Source organism: Rhincodon typus, chromosome 6 (genome assembly GCF_021869965.1).
Source record: "Rhincodon typus isolate 14 chromosome 6, sRhiTyp1.1, whole genome shotgun sequence".
Taxonomy (NCBI): domain Eukaryota; kingdom Metazoa; phylum Chordata; class Chondrichthyes; order Orectolobiformes; family Rhincodontidae; genus Rhincodon; species Rhincodon typus.
In genome coordinates, this window is record NC_063337.1 from 41936778 (window position 1) to 41962894 (window position 26117).

The following is a 26117-nucleotide window of genomic DNA, read 5'->3' on the forward strand; positions in this document are numbered from 1 at the left end:
AAGAGCCACAGAGACACTGAGGAACAGATTGGGAGACAGATTTTGGAAAGGTGCAAAGTAATAGGGTTGTTGTCATGGGTGACTTCAACTTCCAAAATGTAGACTGGAACCTCCTAAGTGCAAACAGTTTGGATGGAGCAGATTTTGTCAGGTATGTCCAGGAAGGATTTCTGACTCAGTATGTAGATAGGCTGACTAGAGGGGAGGCCATATTGGATTTGGTGCTTGGCAACGAACCAGGCCAGGTGTCAGATCTCTCGGTGGGAGGGCATTTCGGTGATAGTGATCGAAACTCCCCAACCTTTATTATAGTCATGGAGAGGGATAGGAGCAGACAGTATGAGAAAGTATTTAATTGGGGGAGGGGGAATTACAATGCTATTAGGCAAGAACTACGGAACACCAATTAGGATCAGATGTTCTCAGGGAAATGCACGAGAGAAATGTAGAGGTTGTTCAGGGAGCAGTTGCTACAAGTTCAAGATAGGTTTGTCCCACTGAGGCAAGGAAAGGATGGTAAGGTGAAGGAACCTTGGATGACAAGACATGTGGAACACCTAGTCAAGAGGAAGAAGAAAGCTTACTTAAGGTTGAGGAAGCAAGGATCGGACAGGGCTCTAGAGGTCTACAAGGTAGCCAGGAAGGAACTGAAAAATGGACTTAGGAGAGCTAGAAGGGGGTATGAAAAAACCTTGGCGGGTAGGATCAAGGAAAACACCAAGGCGTTTTATGCTTATGTGAGGAACAAGAGGATGGCCAGAGTGAGGGTAGGGCCAATCAGGGATAGTGGAGGGAACTTGTGCATGGAGTCAGAGGAGGTAGGGGAGGTCCTTAATGAATACTTTGCTTCAGTATTCACCAGTGACAGGGACCTTGACATTTGTGAGGACAGCATGAAACAGGCAGATATGCTCGAACAGGTTGATGTTACGAAGGAGGATGTGCTAGAAGTTTTGAAAAACTGAGGATAGATAAGTCCCCTGGGCCAGACGGGATATACTCAAGGTTTGTATGGGAAGTGAGGGAAGAGATGGCTGCCCCTTTGGCAATGATCTTTGCATCCTCACCGTCCACTGGAGTCGTACCAGAAGATTGGAGGGTGGCAAATGTCATTCCCTTGTTCAAGAAAAGGAATAGTGATAATCCTAGAAATTACAGACCGGTCAGTCTTACTTCTGTGGTGGGAAAGTTATTGGAGAGGATTCTGAGAGATAGTACTTATGATTATTTGGAAAATCACAGTTTGATTAGAAATAATCAGCATGGCTTTATGAAGGGCAGGTCATGCCTCACAAGCCTTATTGAATTCTTTGAGGATGTGACAAAACACATTGATGAAGGTAGAGCAGTGGATGTGGTGTATATGGATTTTAGCAAGGCATTTGATAAGGTTCCACATGGTAGGCTCATTCAGAAAGTAAGGAGGCATGGGATTCAGGGAAATTTGGCTGTCTAGATACAAAACTGGCTGTCCAATCGAAGACAGAGGGTGGTAGTAGATGGAAAGTATTCAGCCTGGAGCTCGGTGACCAGTGGTATTCCGTAGGGATCTGCTCTAGGACCGCTGCTCTTTGTGATCTTTATAAATGACCTGGATGAGGAAGTGCAAGGGTGGGTTAATAAGTTTGCCGATGACACAAAGGTTGGAGGAGTTGTGGACAGCGTGGAGGGCTGTTGTGGGTCGCAAAGGGACATTGACAGGATGCAGAGCTGGGAAAAGAAGTGGCAGATGGAATTCAACCCAGAAAAGTGTGAAGTGATTCATTTTGGAAGGTTGAATTCGAATGCAGAATACAGGGTTAATGGCAGGATTCTCGGCAGTGTAGAGGAACAGAGGGATCTTGGGGTCTACGTCCTTAGATCTCTCAAAGTTGCTACCCAAGTTGATAGGGTTGTAAAGAAGACGTATGGTGGGTTGGCTTTCAATGGCAGGGGAATTGAGTTTAAGAGCCATGAGGTTATGCTGCAGGTCTATAAAACTCTGGTTAGACCACACTTGGAATAGTGTGTTCATTTCTGGTCACTTCATTATAGGAAAGATGTGGAAGCTTTAGAGAGGGTGCAGAGGAGATTTACCAGGACACTGCTTGGACTAGAGGGCAGATCTTATGAGGAAAGGCTGAGGGAGCTAGGGCTTTTTTCGTTGGAGCGAAGGAGGATGAGAGGTGACTTGATAGAGGTGTACAAGATGATGGGATGCAGAGATACAGCGGATAGTCAGAGACTTTTTCCCAGGGCGGAAATGACTATTACAAGGGGACATAATTTTCAGGTGACTGGAGGAAGGTATGGGGGAGATGTCAGAGGTAGGCTCTTCACACAGAGAGTGGTGGGCATGTGGAATGCGCTGCCAGCAGTGGTACTGGAGTCAGAGACTTTACAGACTTTTAAGCGACTCTTGTATAGGCACATGCAGGATAGTAAAATGTAGGGTATTCAGGGTAGATTGATCTTAGTAGGATAATAGGTCGGCACAACATAGTGGGCCGAACAGCCTGTACTGCTCTTTGTTCTATGCCACATACTACTTTACTAGTGTATTAAACAAGACACGTGTTGCTTAAGTGTTTTTAATCACAAAACTAGACCTTATATATTTTCCCACAAACTGAGTAGGACCTATGTTTACATCCACGGGAGTCCTCTAACACTCCCCAAGTAGTCACAGAAGATAAAAGCTAATACCTGATCAGGATAGCAGCTGCTGCTGCTGACAAGGGCTGACGCTGGCCAGGTGCTACACTCGATGTCATCACCACGTCCTTGATGTAGGAGGGTCTGCTTCTGCGATGGTTGATCTCAGGAGTTTTTGCTGACTGCAAGCCCCAAGGATCATCTTTTTATTCTTTCTCTTCTCTTATGTCTCTAAAGTCGTGCTGTCTTCTTCCCATTGGCTCAGGCTAATTCACTTTTTGTATGCCTTTACCTAATTGAAACTCGCCCAGAGACTAAGCTAGCATTACCTCATTATTTCTCATCCAAATAAGGCTTTTGCATTACCTCATCTTTCTTTCTTTTTGCAGAACTTAGTTAATTCAAACCGGTTTAAAATCGGCTTAAACTAGCACCTGAGTGCACGTCATTTTTAGTTCAAAAGCTGCTTCTTTCTTCATGTCAGCATTTTTGCATTCAGTACCTCCTGTTAGCAATGTTGGTGGCTGGTACCCCCCTATCTGTCTGCAGCCTCTGGCTAACATCTCCTCACTCTTGACCCAAAGATACTTATCTTAGTATCATTCTCTGTCCCTTTTCTGTGGACCATTCTTAGGACTGTCAGTGTTCCCCAATGGGTGTATCCCATCTACAGTGTTATATCATTATAATATGTATAAAAACATATATTAAAAAAAGTGTGTGTATAATATATAAGACGTGCATATAGGGGGGGAAGAAGAAAGAAAAATGTGTACATAACTTAATTCAGTGTTTCCATAACATTCCTTCTGTTTCATTATAGCCCCCACTTCCAATTTTCGTACAATTTCATTTTTCCACCTTCTAAGGTGACAATTACTAATGTACATAGAATCACTACTACAGCAGCACGCGACAGAATTCTGACCCATGGATGTATCTGATCATTGGTCCCCCAGTTCCAGAACCTATTCCACAACCTGGGGTCCTGCAACAACTCCTTTGCTTTTTCAGCATGAGTTCTAATTATTTTAGTGGGTTTGGTACATTAATGAATTATTTCTTTTGCCTCACCCACTATACAAGTCCAATCTGCTGTCAGGTGTGGGATGGGTGGTAGTTCAATGGGAACAACCCTCCGTACGTCTTGGTCTGTATCAGTATATTGGATCGTGAGGTTTTCTCTTATCGCCACCCTGGCTACTGGCTGGGGGCAGCGTTTGTCCACCAATCAAATCAGAGGTCACATTATTAATAGCTATATTACGTCCTTCCAGAGGGCACTGTCTCCATTCTTTAGTATAGTTCATGGCTGCTATGGCTATGTAATACGTTTCCCCCACAAGGGCATATTGTAGAAAAGACTGGTTATTAACAGGCAGAATGGATAATGAACAGTTTTCATAGGTACTCAAACCGCAATCTATAAGTCTCTGTCTCGTTATCTCATCAGGGCAGGCCCAGTGATCCCCCTCCTTGGTGACATTTTGACAAATCCACCCCTTTCTCAGCACCATCCATTACAATAGCATGAGCTGGTGGGTTACTTAAAGATATCCAAGTACCTTCATGGTACTTTCCCACATTATGAACTCTTTTTAAAGGGTAGGTCAGATTATTTCCGTGCCTGGGAATATGAAACACTGCCCGAACATAATATTTCCCTTTATCATTGTCACAAGTACCTAACACCCTATGAATCAAGGTCAAACTTCTGAGGTGACATAGGGGTTCCTTTTCTCCAACCCATTTTATTAATTGTTCATCCGACACCCAATCTGGGACTTGGTGAGCATGTAGTTGTCACAAATTAGTCCCGATCATAGTCAACAGCCAGCTATTGCATATGGCACACAGCTCGGCCTGTGAGCCTCCTCAGATGTACTGGCCATACGATCAATGATTAAATTCATTGTATCCTGTAAAGGTTTCAGAAATTTAACTGTGTCCAGGGTCACTTGGGACGCATCCCAACCCATCTGGTTGGTTCATATCTGGTCTAAGTAACCTTCCCCAGTAATGACCTGCATTTTCCGCTGGAGGTATTGTATCTGACTTTCTAATTCTGCTATGTCCAAGGTGTTAATGGTCACCACTCCTGATGCATATTCCTGCCCCTGCAACTCCAATAGTCCTCTTTTCTTTGTATTCTTATTGGACTTAAGCTCACTCCTGCTCAATTGTTCATCAAGGAGATGGCCAAGTAATTGTTTTGTGGCAGACGGGCACCAATCTGGAGCAGTCATTTCAGTTAAATTAAAGACTACCTGAACATGATATCCTGGTACCAAAGTGACAGATTCTCCTGTCTCCTCTAGCACCAGACCCACACCTTCTGTCCTGTATGGAGATTCACTACATCTAGGTTCTGGGGTGGTTTTAATCACCAGGGGGATGTGGGGTAATAAGCTTCTTACGGGTCCTGAAAATTATGAAGGGCCCCGGCCCCTGATAATAACCTATGTCTACATCTTTCAACGCCCTTTGTTCTCTATCACCCTCCTGTATCATGTCATCCCTTGTACAATTGATGATGATCCAACCCATTTTCTTGAATTGCCTCGAGTAGCCGCCCCAGACAATACCCGTCTGTATTCACATAGGCGCGATCCCAGTGAACCATAATTTTACCTCGACCATCATTCCGCAATGGTTGCTCAATAAATGGACCTATAAATTTTCTAATAATTTGGCCTCTGGGATTACCGCCACCTCCAGAACTCTGCATGAGAATTGTATCCCTGTTCCTTCCGATATACCCAATATCTTTCCCGCATATGCCAACCCAGCCACTCCTATATAATACGGATTTAAGCCCCCGCTGCTTCCTTTATTAGTTCATGTTATCTTGCGCAGAGTCATTCTTGATCACGGGATTTTTTCTAGCATTAATGCTGCTCGAAGCGCATTCACTCGTCATGATGACTCCGATGCCAGCTCAACCATAGTTTCAAACATGATCAGTGACAAAATGTATTACTCCCCTCATCCTAGGTTAGACACGTAACATACAAGTGTAATTTCTGTTCTACTTACAGTTTCTTCATCACTACTATAAGCCCAGGTTCTCCATCCTCTGAACCAGATTGTCTGTCCCCTGTTACCAATCTGTTTCGGATTCTAACTGTCCGTTTCGTCTGACACAATTACTTCCTCTACCTTTTCTCTTGTTGTTTTCCTTGGCTATCCTTTATATGTGGATGGCCAATATCGGGTCGCATTCCAGTTATCGCTTTGGATATCTGTAACTGGTCCTGTTCTTGCTGTCTCTAACCTTGGGAACTCAGAACATCATTAGCTTCGAGTATCACAAGCCAATTGTGGCTAGCTGGTTTCTCTCCTACTAATTTTAACTGATTGAGCTACTCTTGCCTGGCACTGTTAATACCTTGTATACAGATGGGCTAGCCCTATCTAGTATCTCATAGGGTGGAGCTGAAGGTACACAGCAGGCCAGGCAGCATCAGAGGACTAGGAAAGTTATAGTTTCGGGTCAGGACCCTTCTTCAGATTTTAACAGTCATGTTTTTCAATGTCTGATTCATCCTATCCACAATTCCACTAGACTGTGGCCTGCAGGGTTACTTAGCCTTAAAATGTGTTCCCTGGTCTGGTTCTATGCTTCAGAATATACCCCAAAGAGTGAATATCTGTTCCAACAGAATTTTCACAGTATTCGTGGCTGTGTTTTTCATGGTCGGGGAAGCTTCCACCCATTTGGTAGGAGTGTTTACTGTTACCAGAATGTTCTTGTATCCTCCTGGAGTTGAGGGTAGAGGTCCTATAAAGTCAATTTGTAAATTAGTCCATGGCTCTTCTACTGGTCTGGTATGTCAGAAGACCACTTTCTTAACGTTCGTAATTGGGGTTATGCTGTGCGCAGATCAAACAATTCGTAACAGTGTTCCACGCCACCTTTCATACCGGGCCACCAGCACACTTCCTTTATCTTATCCAGGGTATTCACCACTCCTTTATGTTCCCATAAATCATGGTACCAGTGAATTATTTGATTTCATCCCCTCTCTGGCACAAATTTTTCTTTGTATAAAACTACGCCGTCCTAAATATAGATCCCCTTGTGTGCTGTGTGTGTCTCATTCTGCTCCTTCGATTAGTTTTTTTCAATTCCCTGTCTTTTTTTGCACCTGTGCTAAATCTATTACCTCGACTTGTTTCTCCTTCTGGTCCTCGATTTCTTCAATTGGAGGCCACCATTCCTGCCCTTTTACAGCACCTTGTTTGACAACTCATCAGCTTTCCTGCCCGCCCCCCAAGATAGTTTTGAATGAGCTTTTACCTTTGTGACCTCATATCCTTTTTTCTTGTGCTTCTTCAAAGATGTATTGTAACAGTGAAGCGGATGGAAAGGGCTTTCCATCTGCCAAGACAAATCCTCTCGCCTTCCATAGGGGCAAATATCCCGCAACGCTATTACAGATCTACATGCTGTCAGAGTATATAACTGATCCAGGCAGAAAGAGTTCTGGGTGGCCAAACACATATGTAATGGCTGCTAACTCTGCTGCCTGCACACTCATGGTTCTGGGTAACTTCAGAGCCACGCTATATCTTTCCTGTCCATTCTCATCCTCCATGTATATCCCACGCCCAGTTTTCCTTTCTCCTTCCCGTACGGATGAGGAACCATCCGCAAAAATTTTGAAATGGGGTTCTTCCTTACCCTCCCTACTTTCAGGCCCCATCCTACTGCCTCCCTTTTGTTTTGATACAAATGGGCCCTTGATTTGCTATCATCAGTTAACATTCATGTTTCTCTGCTGATACACTAAGTTGTCTGCTAACGTGGTGGTAGCTTTTATTCCTTTTATAGTGATATCCCTTCCCTGTAACAACACTCTCCATCTAGCGATTCTATTTTGGCTAACTGAACCATCTTCAATCCTTCTGTCTAATAGTAACTGTACGGGGGTTATGTTCTGATAGTATTGTAAGTGGGCTCAGCCACACTATGTAGGTAAAATGCTGCACTGCCCAGAAGACAGCCAGCAGATGCTTCTCACGTACTGTGTATCCCTATTCTGCTAGTGAGAGCATGTGCAAGGCTTTTCTACTGATCTCAATTTCCCATGCATTTCCTGTAACAAAACTGCCGTGAGGGTGGTGTCTGTGGTGGCAACCTCCAAAGAAAATGGTTCATTTGGATTTGGGGTTTTCAGAGCAGGCGCGTTAGCTGGTGCTTGCTTCAGAGCTGCAATGGCCTGTTTGTGTTCCGGTTTCCACTCCCAGGCCACATTCTTTTTCAATAACTCCATCAATGGAGCCACTTTTGTAGTGAATCTGTCAACGTGGTCCCTGCAATACTCCAGTAACCCCAGGAAGGATCTTAACCCTTTCACATCCCGCAGGACAGGGAGTCTGCAGACCGCCTCTACCCTTAGTTTGTCAATTTCTCTGTTCCCCAGTGACAAAATCATTCCCAAATAAAAGTCATTTTCTGTTTCATTATCTGCGCTTTCTTAGGGTTTACTTACAAACCCAATTCATGCAACAGCTGCAGCAGTTCACTTAGCAGCTGATAATGTTCCTCTTTAGTTTCAGTTTGTAGAAGCAAGTTGTCTACATACTGCACCGGACATTCAGGTTTTGAGAACCATTTTAACCCTTCTCATAGATATTGGTGAAATATGGAAACCCCTGTGGCAGGGCGGTCCATGTATATTTCTGGCCTCGGAAAGTAAATGCGAATTTAATATTGGTAATCTTTCTCCAGTGGCATTGACCAAAACCTGTTACTTATGTCCAAAATCATGAACCATTGCACATCCTCATTTTGCTTGACTCCTGTTTCTGGGCTAGTTGCTATGGTGGGGGCTGTTAATGGGGTGGCCTTTTTCAGTGCTCTGTAGTCTATCACTAGTCGCCAGCTACTGTCCGGCTTCCTCACCGGCCAAATGGGCGAATTGTTAGCAGAAGCTACTGGTTTCAAGATCCCTTGTTGCAGCAAACTCTGCATTGCCTTCCCTATGTCTTCCTCTGCCTGCTTCAGAAAACCATATTGCTTCTGTGGTTTGGGGTCTGGACCCTGCATACATGCACTCCCAGCCATCTTCCCACAGTCGTGTTTATGTCAGGCAAATACTACTGAGTGCCGCACTTCATGATCGTCACTCATCTCCCCTGGCTTTACCCACATTTCCCCAACTGTGCATATCCTGTCTTGATATTCCCCAACCAGGATAAATGTGCAGTTTTCACTCCTCATACCTTCAGGCATTTGGCAAATCATACAATTAATGGGATCAAAACAGAGTCCCATTTTGACCATACAGTCACTCCCTAAGATATGTTCTTGTTCCCTAGGTAGTTTGGTAAGGACTACTTAATGTCTCCCATACTGACCTCCAACGGTACGCTCACATGTCCCCCCTCACTTCTCCAGATTATTGCCTGATCTTTAACAGGCGTCATTTGTACCCCAGAGGTCTTGGAAAATTTTGTTGTTTCTTTTTCCCATGCCCTAACCATCTTCCTTATTACCCAGGCCTCTGTGTGCGTGTCATCAGTGAGATCAAACTGCTTTAATGCCCTCCTCGACTCCTCAGTGCCATGCCACAACAGCATTCTCAGCCATCGGTTCCTAGCCTCTGCCTCCAGATTGTTCCTGTCCAAGGCTGTACCATATACCCCCAAAACACCGCCCAAAAGGCATGCTGCAAATGTGGTGGGGTGTTCACCTTTTCTTTGGTAGCACTTTATCAGTGCCTCCACTAGGTCCGCGCCGTTAGCGCATATGATATTTAACACCTGGTCTTTTAAAGCCTCAGTTGTGCCTCTACCAACTTTCTGCTCTTCTGGTAAGGCAGAGTGTATATGTGGGTGCAAGCACACAATTATTCATTTTCTTTTCTCAGCATCATCTAAACCACGTATTTTGCTCTGGTGAATGACTGCTTGGAACAGCAAACTAGGATCATCCCCGGGCGTGCATGTTCCAATATCTTTTGCAATGTCCCTCAACTGCTATACTCCAAATGGGGTGAAATATACTACCCTCTTGTCCTCTACCATTTGACCATAATCCTCCTCTAGTGGTTACAAGGGGGGCCATTAGGATTGGAGCCGATGGGGTCTCTGACCCTGGCTCATAGCTGGTGGTGGATTCCCATCATCATGACCATACCTAGCCACTTCTTCTGCTAAATGATCCCAATCTATGTTCCCTTCACCACCTTCCTCACCTATTTCAGGTGTAAAAGCGCATATTATGCCTCTCTGCACGGCTACATGACCTTGCACTCTTTCTATCTGTTTCTGACATTTTGTGTGATCAGCGGCACTACTCCTTTTCTCCTGAGCTGCTCTCTGAATCATATTCATTGCAGTTTTTAAGTCATTACATTTTTGCTTCCATCCTTCCACCTCAGCTTTAGCTGTTTGGACTTCTTCCTCTCTTATTCCTTTCCCTAACCAGCTTCTCACACCACATCTGGTATTGATTCATATGTACCAAGTTCGCACTCCTCCGTCCCTGCAGATCGGTTACCTTTTCACTAAGGCGGGATACCTCCTCACCAAGTCTCTTATTCTCTTCCTCTAGTCTGTCCCTCTCTACCTTCTCTAACTTGACTTGCTGCTGGTATTCACAAAGTCCCTTATTCTCTTCCTCTACTCTTTCTAACTTGGCTAGCTGTCGGCATTCCATGCATTCTTCCATTAAACCTCCAATTGTTACCGCCTTCTATACTGTTTTAAAATTCTTGTCTGATACCTTTGTTTGGGCAACCTGCCAAAGGGCTTCTCCAGAGGACTTTCCCTTGTCCCTAGTGTGACCTCCATATTCCCCCTATTGCAGCCACTTCCCTATTATGTATTTCTGGAGGAGCCCCGTTCAGTCAGGGCAGTCCATTCTTTCCTGTTTCATCTTTGTATACTGGTGGCTATGGATTAACCATCTACACTCTGCCGATTTGGTTCGGCTCACGCCTCCCAAGGTCTTCCCTCAAACCCAAAGCCCCTGCTCGGTGCAACCCGAGTCTCCCACTGACTCAACAGAGAGATCTACCCTCGGGCACCATAATATGTAGTTGGGAACCTGGAGAACACCAACTCCAGTTATCAGCTTGTACTGACAGGCTAAGCATCAATTCTCGTAACCTCACAAAATTACTTTATTAGTGTATTAAACAAGACATGTTGCTTAAAATGTTTTTAAAATCACAGAACTGGACCTTATATATTTTCCCACAAACAGAACTAAGAGTACTTATACACTACTAAAGTCCTCTGACACTCCCCAAGTAGTCACAGAATATAAAAGCTAATACCCAATCAGGATAACTGCTGCTGCTGACGAGGGCTGATGCTGCACTCGATGTCGTTAACACACCCTTGACATAGGGTCTGCCTCTGCAATGATTCGTCTCTGGAGTTTTCGCTGATTGCATGCCCCGAGGGTCTTCTTTTTATTCGATCTTCTTCCCGTTGGCTCAGGCTAATTCACTTATCGTAAGCCTTTACCTAATTGGCCCTCACCCAGAGACTTAGGTAGCATTACCTCATAATTTATTGTCCAAATAAGGCTTTTGCATTACCTCACTTTGTTTAACAGAACTTAGTTAATTCAAACCAGTTTAAATCAGCTCAACCTAGCACCTCAGTGCAGGTCATTTATAGTTCACAAGCTGCTTCTTTCTTCGTGTCAGCACCTTTGCATTCAGTACCTCCCGTTAGCAATGTCAGTGGCTTGTACCCCTCTATCTGTCTGTAGCCTCTAGCTAACCTCTCCCCAGGCAGCGATGTCAGCAGCTTGTAACTTTCTTTCTTTCTGTCCGTCTCTCTGCAGCCTCTGGCTAACATAAACCTTATGGCTAAAACAGCGACTTGATTTTTATTTAATCCACATCAATAATTAACTGCCAAAGTTTCTACAATGCGCTTTTTAAGCTATTTTCCTCAGAATGAAAAATTAAGCAATGTTAGAGAAAAGTATCAATTGTACAGGCTGAACCCAATCTCAACTCTCAGGAAATAGTTAATTTTATTAAGATCTTGTCACCCGGCAGAAGAGTTATGTTATTAATCACTGATGGCAAACTGTTTTCTACTTACAGATCTGTCATTCCAACTAAATATCGCCCATGAAACAGAATTTTGCACACACTGCCCAACTTTGATCTGCAGTTATTCAACAATAAAAAGGGTTATTCCATGTTCACTAATACTTACATATATTTTGATCTTACTAATATCTTAAATGCTGACAATCCAACTTTATTTAACAAAAATGATAAATACCTGGCAAAATCACACTCCCGCAAGTATCGAGAATTATTCATGTGGCCCAGAAAATCTATGTCTTGGAAGAGCACAACACCTAGAATACAGGTAATCAAAATGCTGTTAGAAAAGGATGTCTTAACCCAAATAAATTATGAACCTATGTAAGATATATGAAAATTACAGTTCCAAAGACTTAATAAAATACATTGACGAAAAACAACAAATGGTCTCAAAATTCTTTTTAACATTGTTATTATACTGGAATCAAGTGCAGTGAGCAGAACATTACAGGATCCACTGTAACATCCCCTTAACATTATGTGAGAGATTCTTATGATCTTGCTTTGTCATCCAGATATTCATCATTATCATATATTTTGAGAATTTTAATTAACCTTCCTATTTATAAGGTGATTATGTTTCACCAAATCTACCTAAAATTCAAAAGGAAATTTCTCTGCATAGGCAATTTTTCAGGATGAAAGTGAGAAGCTATATGGAGGAGACTGCAACTGCTGCATAGGTGCATGAATGTTTAGAAAGTTTAAACTCATTCAAGTATTTTGTAAGGTAAATATCATTTTTAATCTGCTTTTATAAATTGGGATAAAACTAACATAAAAGTTGTCCCAATAGACAATTTACTTGGACAAAAAAAAATTAGCAAGAGTTCTGCTCATTGATCTGAAACATTCACTTCATCTGATGCTGCCTGACCTGCTGAGTTTTTCCATTCCTTTTTGTTCTCATTAGCAGAAAAGTGTCATTTACAGCAGTATGTGTTTAAATAATTCTATTCTTTTGAAGAGGTGACCAAACATGTGGATGAAGGTAGAGCAGTGGATGTGGTATACATGGATTTAAGTAAGGCGTTTGATAAGGTTCCCCATGGTAGGCTCATGCAGAAGGTAAGGAGGCATGGGAAAGGGGGAAATGTGGCAGATTGGATTCAGAATTGGCTGACCCTTAGAAGACAAAGGGTGGTAGTGGATGGAAAATATTCAACATGGTGCTCAGTTACGAATGGTGTACCACAAGGATCTGTCCTGGGTCCTCTACTGTTTGTGATTTTTGTAAATGATTTGGATGAAGGAGTGGAAGGGTGGATTAGCAAGTTCGCGGACGATGAGAAGGTGGGTCAAGTTGTGGATAGTGCGGAGGGCTGTTCTAGGTTACAAAGGGACATTGATAGGATGCAGAGCTGGGCTGAGAAGTGGCAGATGGAGTTTAACCCTGAAAAGTGTGAGGTGATTCATTTTGGAAGGACAAACTTGAAAGCAGAATACAGGGTTAACAGAAAGATTCTTGGCAGTGTGGAGGAGCAGAGGGATCTTGGGGTTCATGTCCACAGTTCCCCGAAAGCTGCCTCCCAGGTGGATAGAGTTGTTAAGAAGGCATATGGTGTATTAGCTCTCATTAATAGAGGGATTGAGTTCAAGAGCCATGAAATTATGCTCCAGCTATACAAAAGCCTGGTTCGGCCACATCTGGAGTGTTGTGTCCAGTTCTGGTTGCCTCATTACAGGAAAGATGTGGAAGCGTTGGAAAAGATGCAGAGAAGATTCACCAGGATGTTGTCTAGAATGGAGGGAAGGTCTTACGAGGAAAAGTTGAGAGAGCTGGGGCTTTTCTCTTTAGAATGACAAAGGATGAGAGGTGACTTGATAGAGGTGTACAAAATGATCAGAGGTAGATAGAGTGGACAGCCAGAGACTTTTTCCTAGGGTGGAGGTAGCTATGACGAGGGGGCATAGTTTTAAAGTGAGTGGAGGTATATATAGGGGAGACATCAGAGGTAGATTCTTTACTCAGAGAGAGTGGTCGGGGCATGGAATGCATTGCCAGAGAGGGTAGTGGAGTCGGCCTCATTAGGGGCATTTCAGCAGCTATTAGATAGGCATATGGATGATAGTATAAGATAGGGGTGGAGGTTACACAGACCTTAGGATTAGGGTAAAAGTTCGGCACAACATCGTGGGCCGAAGGGCCTGTACTGTGCTGTACTGTTCTATGTTCTATATTCTTTTTCTTAAAAATGGCTGAACTGACAATAGTCTGTTCAACAACAACAACAACTTTTTTTTAAAAAATATATATAGCATTGATGCTTCACCGGAACATTACAAAACAAAATATGGCTCAGAGCCAGATAAGGAAACATCAGACCAAATGACTGAAAACTCCTTCAAACAGTTATGTCTTAAGGTGTGCTTTAAAGGAAAAAAAGGAAGTGTATGGAGGGTATTCCAGATGTTACAGCTGAGCAGTAGAAACATGGCTACCAATGGTGAGGGATTATAACTGGCGATGAGCGCAGTTTTATTTCAAGAGATTTTACAATGAGACTAATATTATGAGCATGGACATTCTTGTCAGTTCTGTGATTCCTTACTGTTTGTAATCTCTGGGGACTTCAGTATCATTTTCTATGGATAAGGGCAGGATTATTGGCAGTAATCTTTGAAATCCACCCAAAGTACATTCCAGAGGTTTCTGAGAAGTTGTTCACAGTGATTCCATGGTCTGAATTTTCCCACTCGCTGAATGACATGGACAAGTCAATTCAGAAAACATGGAGAGATCATAAAAATGAGGTTCGTAACATCGAGGAAAATAAATTATGATTTTCCGCCCAAGTGTTGAATGGCAAGGCAAGAATCTCACCAGGGAGTGGCAACAGACCTATTTCCAAGTATTTGCATCTTATTCTGACTTGTTCTCACATCATTTATACACAGTTACTTATTCTCTCATGCAGTGGAAACAAAATAGTACAATCCCTAAACAGAGATCAGAGCGAGCAGATGGCAGTTGCAGCTCACCACTTACTCCTCGGGGCCTCATCTTGACGAGCAGTCCACAACATCTCAGGGTATATTCCATCAGCAGTGACCGCCTGCACTCAATCCCACCCTCAGCGTAAGTTGATATAAATCAAGTACCAGCTATACCATATTATTATGGCATATCACAGACTCGTTTAGAAACAGTTATCATTTCAATGCTGCTTTCATGCTGCTGCCTGGCCTCTCTGCGCACAGAGACAAGTAATCATGTCATCTCATAGACTGTCACTTGTTTTCTTAGCACTTACTCACCTCACGCCTACTTGGATGCTTACAGTATCTGTGCCTTGCCTTTATGCACTTTGCCTTCTCATTCAGAACTTGTGGCTCATACTTCTGTCTTGTCTTGCTTTTAGCACAATCACAAAGACAGGCAGCTTGTCCTGGTTGTTAGCAGTGATTAGTTAAGAGGGTGGACATATTGGTGTATTTCACTGTATTACGTCAATGTCACAACTACAGCACGAGCCAGCAACTTACACGATAAACACATTGTACGTGTTTCAACCAAATGAAAATGTCTCGAAGTCTAAGGGACTATACTCATTGGAGTTTAGAAGGGAGATCTAATTGAAACTTACAGAATACTGAATGGCCTGGACAGAGTGGATGTTGGGAAGATGCTTCCATTAGTAGGAGAAACTAGGACTCGAGGGCACAGCCTTAGAGTAAAGGGAAGACCTTTTAGAATGGAGATAATGAGAAACTACTTCAGCCAGAGAGTGGTGAATCTATGGAATTCGCTGCCACAGAAGGCTGTGGAGGCCAAGTCATTGAGTACATTTAAGACTGAGATAGATAGGTTCTTGATTATCAAGGGGATCAAGGGTTACAGGGAGAAAGCGGGAGAATGAGGTGGAGGAACTTATCAGCCATGATTGAATGATGGAGCAGATTCAATGGGCCAAATGGCCTAATTTCTGCTCCTATGTCTTATGGAAAGTTGGTTGGGGGTGTGCCACAGTCAGCTCTGGGGGTCTGTTCAGGAAAATCAAGGGGTAAATTGGGGCAACTGGAAAGGTAGAGAAGTTGGGGAACTCAATTGTAGGGATTGCAGGCAGCATTCTCGGTTGCAGAAGGGAAAATAATTGTAACAGGGCAACTCAACATACAAGGGTGGGAATCAAAGATGCATTAGAGGATATGGGTTACCGAGGAAGGGAAGTTCCATGACGGTTACCACCACCCTGGGTTCAACAGAAGGGACAGTGCAGCACAATGGTCTGTGTGGTACAGTATAGGCCCAGGATGTGGGGATAATGCTGGGAGAAGAAGCAATGAATGAGAGTCGAGTGGGAACTTGTGGAAGCTAAGGACTGATGGGATCAATAGGGAGTCCAAGCAAGAAATTAAGTGAAAGTTTGGGGTCACTAGATTACCAGGCTCAGCCTGCAACTCATTCTGAGAAGTGCAACCTGTGTTGCCTTTCATCCCCATTCAAATCACAAATGTGCAATAGAGATGAAAAAAAATCACTGCCATCACATCTGAAATGGTCAGAGCTAGATTATTTTTTCTTTCTGGAAACATAGGCACTACTTCCTAGGCACTTCAAGGGGCAATTTTATTAATCAGGCACTTACACAACAGAGGTTAAAAATACCTTTAATTGTAAAATCCTGCATGTGAAATGCATGCAATGACCTATCTGTGATACAATCAGACTCTAGTGTCCTATCTCTGAGCTAGGAGGCCAGTGTTCGAGTCCCACCTGCTCCAGAGGTATGTAATAACATCCCTGGACAGGTTGATTTAAAAATAAATACCGGTGGGATAAACATGTTTTGGCCATAAGCAATCTCGACCACATTCTTGGTCTTACAAATTGATCATAGTCATCTGTGTGAAGCAGATTTAATCACAACCTTTTAAAATGTCATTTGCAAGCTGCCATTCACAAAGAAAATCCAAGGTCGCATAGGCTGATCAAAGTTGATTTCCCCTCACCTTAAAAACAGTAAGTATTTGCCAAATTGCTCTTTTATGCAATGCTGCCTTTCTTGGGCCACTTGGAGCAGGGGGATGCGGTGCAAGGTTCAGCAGCCTACCACATGTGTGGGCCCCGGCCTATGCTACATACACCTGAATATGGCCACCAAGTCAAAAGGTGACAGGTACTGCATCACCGTCCATGTCTCATTGTATTAGGATCCATGCTAAACCATGTCATTCGTGTGTGGTGTGAATACTATTGTTCATATTACTATGCCCCTGGTTTTGTTTCTAATTTTTGCCAACCAACTTCATCAGAAGTATGATCACTGAAAGCAGGGGTCATTATCACTGCGACCGTAGTGCAAAGGCACAGAGAAACCAAGGAAGAAATAAATTCATCCACAACTCCAGAACCAGCAGCAACGTCCAACGACCGCCAAACAACCTCCACATGAAGAAATTGCCGTTCAAGGTCCTGTCAGGATATGGAGAAGGTAAAAGAAGCCCAGAGTCTATCGTCCGGTATGCATTTTCTCCAAATGAGCGAGGCACAAAGCTAAAGCAGTCTGCTTGATTCGCATCACATTCACCAACATCAAATTCCCCCTTCACTGACATTCAGGAGCAGCAGTATGTACTATCTACAAAACCCTGGTTAGACCCCACTTGGTGTACTATGATAAGATCTGGGCAGTACACCTTAGAAAGGATATATTGGTCTTGGAGGGAATGATATCTGGACTTCAGGGATTAGGAGGAGAGATTATGCAATTTACACCTGTTTTCCCTAGATTTTCTAGAAGGCTAAAAGGTGATATGATTGAAGTCTTCAAGATAATTGACAGGAAAGGACAAAGTAGATAGACTATTTCACTACTTGGGATTCTAAAACTGTAGGACATAGGCTAAACACTAGGGCCAGACTGTTCGGGAGAGATGCCAGGAATCACTTCTATTTACAAAGGGTGGTAGCAGTTTGGAACTCTCTTTGGAGACAGTTTGGATACAGTTGAAACAAAGTAACAGTCCCCTTTTCAATAAAAACAGAAGTTGCTGGAGAAACTGGCAGCATCTGTGGAGAAAAAGCAGAGCTTATACTTCAGGTCCACTGACCCTTTTTAGCATCTGCAGCTTTTAAAAAAAATTTTAGTACCCTTTAACAATTTGGTCCAAATACAAATGACTGGTTTAAAAGAAGCAACAGTGTCATTAGAAAACTTTTTTTTAAACATAGTGGGTGGTTGGGATGTGGAATATGCTGACGGTTTAAGGTGGTACTTCTATCTGGAAGCCTGAGACCAGTGGCATATCACAGCATGCAGTGCTGGGTCCTTTGCAATTTGTAGTGGTATTACACTACATGATGTATATTAATGTACATTTAGGCAATGAATGTAGAAGATATAAAATGAGTGCTATGGAATAGTGAGGAAGATAGCCTTAGAATACAGGATGTTATAGAGGGGCTGAACAATGGCAAATAGATCTTAATCCTGAAAAGGTGATGTACTTTGTGAGGACTAACAAAGCAAGGATTACATGATAAATAGTAGGACATTAAGAACTACAGAGGACCAGATGGACCTTGGTGTGCATGCAAACAGATCCTTGAAAGCAATAGGACAGGTGGATAAAGTGGTTAAGCAGGCATATGGGTTTTTTGCCTTTATTAGTGAAGGCATTGAATAAGAGAGGGGTTATAATGAGCTGTGCAGGCATTAGTTGGACCACACTGAAGTACTGTGTGCAGTTCTAATCGTCACATTGCAGAAGAATATGCAAATCCAAAGAATTGTGGATTCTGGAAATCAGAAACAGAAGAGTATGTTTGGACAAGGGAGGGCTGGAGCATTTTAGCGACAAAGAAAGATTAAATAGTCCGAGTTGTTTTCCTTAGAGCAGAGATCTGATTGAGATGTACAAAATTCTGCTGAGCATAGATTGGAACAAGGTTTTCCCCTTAGTAGAAGGATAAAGAAACAGGGGGTCATTGGTTTAAATTAAAGGGTAGGTGGTTTAGAGGGAATTTAAGGAACTATTTTCTCACCATGAGGATGGTGGGTATCTGGATCTCAGTGTCTGAGAGGTGGTAGAGGCAGGAACCATTACAACATTTAAGAAGTATTTAGATGATCACTTGAAATATCATAGCACAAAGGGCTATAGGCCAAGGGCTAGAAGACGGGCCTAGAATAGAGAAGTGATTGATGCCTGGTGCGCACACAATGGGCTGATCGGGCTCTTTTTGTGCTGCAAATCTCTATGACTCAGCGTTTCAGGAAAAGCCAGGGATGTGACAAGTCGAGATCCTGAGGCGGAGACATGACTGGCCGACTGGCCGAATGACCTCATTGTACCCGAAATTTGATTTTATTCTGTTCTCCACAAATTCCAATGGTTCTGTCCTCTTTACCGGCCAATTGATTTCCTCTTAGAGAACGTGCGTCCAGCTCCAACAGCCAAAGATAGGCCGGTTTCTGCCGTATGATATTGTGGTTGTCAAGACCATCATTGCTGCTCCCCTTTGACTAGGCTCAGACAGACCACCAGCTCATTCCATGAAAAAGAATTAGTTCACTGGCTTCGGTCAGACTGGCCAGACAAGGAACACTGCAGGTCGGAAAGTAGCAACTCTCTTGACTCATCGGGTCACACCTACAGGTAACCACCTCCCGCTGCTGTCAGGAGCTGTCCAGACAAGTTGTCCGACTGTGACAGCGGCTTCGCAGCTGGAAATCAATGATGGCGAGGCTGAGCTCGAACTTCCGCCACCCCCCCAACCCTGTGTGTAATGAGCCGGCACATCAGATACGGCTTTCCTTACCGCGGACCGTCTGCTCCTTCAGGATATCCTTCACCGGGGTTTCGAATGAAGCAAGCAGCAATACCAGGGCTCCACGCAAAAAGTACCAGAAGTCAAAAAGGGTGAACGGCAACACCAACAGGAGAGCCACGACGAGCCACATGATGCCGGTCTGCGCGCAGGTAGAGAACAGTCAAACTGTGAGCAGTCTCACCCTCCGATCATTATCATCGCCTCTTCCGCGTTCTTCTCCGGCGCACTCCTCGCGTCACAATGTAGCGAGGAAGCGCGAGCCCACGAGTGGCTCTTCCTCCTCTGTGCGCGTCACAATGCAGGAAGGAAGCGCGAGCTTCCCACCTAACGGTCCGGACGTTTAAAAATACCGAGCTTTCCGGATAGCTCCTGCTCGCAAGTACACTATAGGTATCATTACCAAAGGGCATAAGACATAAAATATACATTATCATTTGAAACGCTTTAGAATTCGGAATGTGTGCTCTGGTCATTTTTTAAAGAAAGCATAACTTATTTAGAGTTTCTGTTCAAAGTAGATCAGTTAAGCGAATAAACTTAAACCGTCAAAAACCCTCTACCATTAGGCAAAACATCCTCATTTTGCACTTCAGTGTTCTCACAATACCGGATTAAGTTTTAGAGAACAATAAAACGTTGAGGGAGAAGGAAAACGGAAGTTAGCAAATACCAAGCTTACTGGATTCAAGTACTATATGAGCCGGAAGAAGAGATTAGAATGTAGATAGAGCAAATCCGTACAGGCAGGAAACAATAGCGGAGTTTTACAAGAATAATTAAAAAGGGACAAATCTCATTGTTTAGAAGGATGGTAGGTGATCTCATTGAAACATTTGTAATTAAGACGTGTTGGCCATATTTTTGTCCTGATTGGGGAACCTACAACACTGGGACAAAACCTGAAGGTATGGGATCAATCATTTAGGACTGTGAAGAGGAGATATTTATTCACTCAGTTGTGCATATTTGGAAATGATCATCCCAGAGGATTGTCGATACTCCATAATTGAATGAAATTCGTGACTGAGATTCATGGATTTTTGATGTCTCAGAGAATTGTCTGATATTGGGAGTGACAAGGGAGTAAAGTTGAAGATTGGCTATGATTGTAATGACTTCCACAGCAGACTTGGGATGAATGGTCTACATCTACTCTTAGGTGTTTAAATAAAGCATATACTTTAACCACCACCAATAACTATCATTCTACTCAAACTACTTTGTAAACAAACCTTTCACTGATGCTTAACCTTCTTGTAATCAACATATATTATATGCCCTGAAGTATCTAAAATATGCCATTGCAGTATCATATTCTCCATTGCATCACATTTTACTATACTTATGAAATACATCACAAAAATGTTCTGGTTTTAAAGAAAGTATTAAAAGAGTGAGAGATAGGGAGTTGAAGAGATGAACAGAGACAATTCCAGAGTTTCAGCCCATGCAGCTGAAAGCATAGGCCCCACTGGTAAAATAATTAAAGTTGGGATGCTCAAGAAGCCAGAATTAGATAAGTGTAAATATCCAATGTGGGACTAGGGCATATTACAGAAGTAAGGAAACATGAGGTCATGGTTTGAAAGCAAGGATAAGAGTTTTAAAACCAAGTTGATGCTTTTCTGGGATTTAACATAGTAAACAAGCACAGGGTAGAGTGAACTCAACATTATCTAACCCTATGCTCTCCCTGAATTGGGAGTATTTGATGGGGACAGTGTTGAGGGAGGTTTAATTTCAGTTTAAATGAGTAGATGGGGCTTCATCTAACTCCATGCTGCCCCTGCCCAGAGTGTATTTGATTGGAACAGTGTACTGCAAGCTTTATTTTCAGTTTAAAAGCAGAGGATACTTTCAGTTTAAAGGAGTGGAAGGGACTTACTGTTTATCAAACTACAGGCTGTACTGTCCTGGGAGTGTTTGACAGGGACAGCCCTGCGTGAGCTTTATTTTCAGTTTAAAAGAGTAGAGGTAGCTTTACTTTGCATCTACCCTCATGCTATAACATCCTGGGAGTATTTAATGGGGACAGTGTAATGGCAACTTTATATCTAATCCTATGCTATACATGTCTTGGGAGTGAGTGATCAGGACAACATAGAAGGATCTTTATTCTGTATCTGACCCTGCGCTGTTCTGTCCTGGGAGTGTTTCATGGGGACAGCATAGCGCGAGCTTTACTTTCAATTTAAAAGAGTAGAAGAAGCTTTACTCTGTATCTATCCTCATGCTGTACCGTCCTGAGAATGTTTAATGGGGCTAGTGTAGTGGCAACTTTACTCTATATCTAACCCTGTGCTGTACCTGTCCTGGAAGTGAGTGATGGGGACGGTATAGAAGGATTTCTATTTTGTATCTGCCCCTGTGCTGTGTCTGTTCCTAGGGATAGTGTAGAGAGTGCTTTATTTTCTGTTTACTTTCAGTTTAAGATAGTAGATGGACATTTACTCCAACTCCATGCTGCCCCTGTCTGGGATTGTTTGATGGGAACAGTGCAGAGGGAGTTTTATTCTGTATCTAACCCCATGTTGTACCTGTCCTATGAGTGTTTGATGGGGACAGCATATAAAGAGCATTACTTTCAGTTTAAAAAAGTAAGGTTCACTTTGGGATAACAAGGTGTAGAGCTGGATGAACACAGCAGGCCAAGCAGCATCAGAGGAGCAGGAGAGCTGATGTTTCGGGTCTAGACCCTTCTTCAGAAAAAAAAAAGTTCACTTTGGTCTGCATCTAACCCCATGCTGCTCCTGCTCTGGGAGTGTTTAATGGCTGCTCCTGCTGTGGGAGTGTTTAATGGAGACAGTGTAGAGCTAACTTTAGTCTGTATCTAACCCTGTGTGCTGTATCTGTCCTGGGAGTATTTGATGGAGACAGTGTAGAGGAAGCTTTACTCTGTATCTAACCCCATGCTGCCCCTGTCCGGGAAATGTTTGATGGGACAACATCCAGGGAGCTTTGTGTTTGGTTTAAAAGAGTAGAGAGAACCTAGAAACAAAAGAACTGCAAATATTGGAAATCAGAAACAAAAGCAGAAATTATTGGAAAAGCTAATCAGGTCTAGCAGCATCTTTGGAGGGAAATCAGAGTTAACATTTCGGATCCAGTGACCCTCCATCAGAATATCTCAGAGGGATCTTTACACTATATCTGACCCCATGCTGCACCTATCCTGGGATTGTTTGATGGGTCGGCATCCAGGGAGCTCTATGTTCAATTTTAAATTGTAGAGGAAGCTTTGCTTGCAGTTTATTTTCAGCTTAAAAGAGGAGAGGGATCTTTGTCTGACCCCATGCTGTACCTGTCCTAGGGACAGTATCGAAGTAGCTTTACTTTCAATTTACTTTCAGTTTAAAAGATTAGAGGCAGCTTTACTCTGAAAAAACACAAGCGCAGGGAATGACAAGGGAATAAAATTTAATAGAGTGAAGGCAGGACAGCAGAGTTTCCAGTGATCTCAAGCTTACAAAAGGGAGATAGTGGAAGAGCTACCATGAGTGCATTGGAATAATCAAGTCTATAAGTAACAAAAATAACTTGAATGTGGGCTTCAGCATCATGTAAGCTTAGGTAGTGCTGAAGTCAGGAAATTTTACAGAGGCAGAAGAGATGATGAAGTGTATATGTGGTTAGAAGCTCATCTTAGAGTCAGATATGACACCAAGATTATGGACCGTCTGCTTTAGCCTCAAACAGTTATTAAGGAAAGGGATGAAGTCAGTAACTAGGGAGTTTCTTTAAGGGTTCAATGCCAATGGCTTACGTTTTACTATTGTTTAATTATCAGAAATTTCTGCTCATCAAGTATTAGATGTGGGATAAGAAGTCCACCATTTTAATAATCATGAAGGTTTGAGAAGTGGTGGTGGTGAGGTAGAGAGGGTTTTGACACACTCCCATGTATAAATTAATATTCATCCTTTTGAATAATGTCACTGATGGGATAATATGTAGATGAGAAATACAGTGAAGCCAAGGAGAATTCCTTGGGAGAAATCAGAAATAATGGAAAATGCTAGTGAAACCCAGCAGGCCTGGCAGTATCTGTGGAGAGAGAAACAGTTACATTCTGATATAATGTCTGCAAAGCTGGAAAAGAATTTATTGCATATGACATATTAACTATGATTAGATAGATAAGAATGGAACCAGGTGACGGCAGCTCCATTGACCTTGGCAATAGTGGAGGAACATGGTCAGAGGATAGTACAATCAACCAAGTTAAAGCCTCCTGACAGGTTGTGCAGGATGAGAAGATTAGTTTACTTTTGACACAGCTACAGAATTTCATTTGTTACTTTGATAAGAGCTGTTTCCGTATTGAGCTAATGGAACCCTGATTGGGAGAATTCAAGACATTGAATTGCAGAAAATATGAGTGTGCCTTTGGGAGGGGATAGCATATTTAAGAACCTAGGAAAGAAAAGGGAGTTTGGAAGTGGGGTGGTGATTAGCAAAAATGGTGGGGCCAATTTTTTTTTGATGAAGGATTTGACAACAGTGAGACAGTATCTGGAGAGAACCATTAATATCAGTTCATACAAAAACAAGGAAGACAACGGTGATCAGCAATATGATGGGATAAGATCCAGAGAGCATGAAATGGGTCTCATTGAAAAGGTGAGCTCTCTGAAGGTATGAGAGGAGTTAGGAGAGACCTAGAGAAAAATTCAAGTTTGGCACAGCAGGAAACATTAGAGAAAGTTTTGTCGTTAAGCTAGGAGAAGGGATGGAACTGGAAGAGGGAGCTAAATAGATGGCCTTGACTTTTGTAGTGAAGAAGTGTTTGAACTTTTGGGTATTAACTTTGGAAATTGTGACAGTACATGAGGTGCCTGCAGTAGCAAGCTTCAGAAGGAGGTTTGGAATGGCAGCTACAAGTGCTTCCGTAGATTCTTTACAAGATGTTTGTAACAGCTGCAAGGCTAAGGGTTTGCAAAATCTAAATATGACAATTTCATCTGTTCTCATCATTAGTCCAATAAATCCATGTATGGTACCACTGTGCTGAAAAAGTAATGAAGTAACATGTGTCACTGAAAAGAGAGTGACATTGATGTATCTTCCAACTGACACCTTTGCTGCCAGCACATGAAAGAAATTGATATCAGAGTGCATTACCTCTTGCAAGAACTAGAACAGGAGTTCATATTCAATAAAAAGCTACTGAAGGCAGTGCGCGGACTTAGAGACTCTAATTGTAATTCCATGAAAGTACGTGTGAAGTTGGGTGAGACCATAAAAAAAGGCCGATAGCAGTTGGCTTTATAAGTAATAGTACAGAATACAGGAATAATAAAGTGATTAGACAAAACATTAACTTGTAGAGAGTAGTTGCATTTGCTGACTCCGACAAGCATGTGTAGTAGCAGCAAAATTAGTTTTGTGTATCTCATTATATGGAAAGTTTATTAAGGACAAGGAGTGGCTGATTTTAACTCAGTGAAATTGCCATTAGTGGAGCAGAAACAGCTGCAAAATAATGTCAGTGGACAATCACCCCATTGACAACAATACAACCTGCCATGATTTTTTATAAAAATCAACCTGGTGATAAAAGACATAATGCTTTCACGCACTAAGAACCTTGCAATCAGTAAACTGTAGTTCAAGTCATGCATAAGACTATGCATAAGATTTCTATTTTAAGACAGAAGTAGTGGGTGGGAAAACTCACTTTCCGATCCATTTCACTGCCCATGCACTTGAAAAGGTCAAAGAAGGGAAGTTAAAATCATACATGTCTCTATGAGGACTGCTTCAAGAATGACTAAGGACAGTATCTTTCAATGTGGCTGAGTTGGGTATAAATTAAGTTGTCAGGAGATGGACATCAGAATACAGAAGTAGAAAAAAGGAATAAGGTACAAAGAGGAGTGAAAGTGTTGGATAGTTCAGCAAATATATATTAATTTTTAGTAGATTACAAACAAATAGGAGGATTGTAGCTTGGAATCCTGAGCCCATTCTGCCATTCAGTATGATCATAGCTGATCCCGTAGCTAACACATACTCCTGCTCTGCACCATCACGCCCCACAATAAAATCACTGCTTGACACCTTTAACCTCGCCTCTGTGTATTTCTTTCTTAAACATATTTAGGAACATTCTAGGGAAGGCAATGGCCGAGTGGTATCAGAAACTCAGCTAATGTTCTGAGGGCCCGGGGTGAATTGCGCTATGACGGGTGATGAAATTTGAATTCATCTGGAATTAAGAACTTACAGATAACCATGCATCATAGATTGTTGGAAAAACCTGTTTGGCTCGCTACTGTTCTTCAAGGAAGGAAATCTACCATTCTCACCTGGTCTGGCCTACTTGTGACTCCAGAACTCCAGCAATGTGGTTGATTCTCAACTGCCCTCTGAAATGACCTAGCAAGCCACACAATTGTATCAATCACTATTAAGTCCAAGAAAATACATGAAACCAGACGTACCACCTGGCATTGAACAAGGCACCAGAAAAGACAACAGCAGAAACAGCCGCATCAACCCTGCAAAGTCGTCCGTACTGACATCTGGTGGCTAGTGCAAAAATTGGGAGAGCTGTCTCACAGACTGGCAAAGCAATAGCCTGACATAGTCATACTCACAGAATCTTACCTTTCAGACAATGT

General features: G+C 42.7%; 1 protein-coding gene across 1 annotated transcript in view; it reads right to left on the minus strand.

The window, feature by feature from the left end:
- The window catches only part of LOC109936735 (protein THEM6), a 39500-nt gene extending 19688 nt beyond the window's left edge, over positions 1–19812 (minus strand). Inside the window, exons 1-2 of the mRNA XM_020535339.2 lie at positions 19483–19812; positions 11893–11971 (exon numbers count right to left, since the gene is read on the minus strand). Coding sequence (XP_020390928.1) covers positions 11893–11971; positions 19483–19624 — 221 coding nt within the window. The 5' untranslated portion in view covers positions 19625–19812. The remainder of the gene's footprint in view (positions 1–11892; positions 11972–19482) is intronic.
- Positions 19813–26117: the final 6305 nt, after the last annotated feature.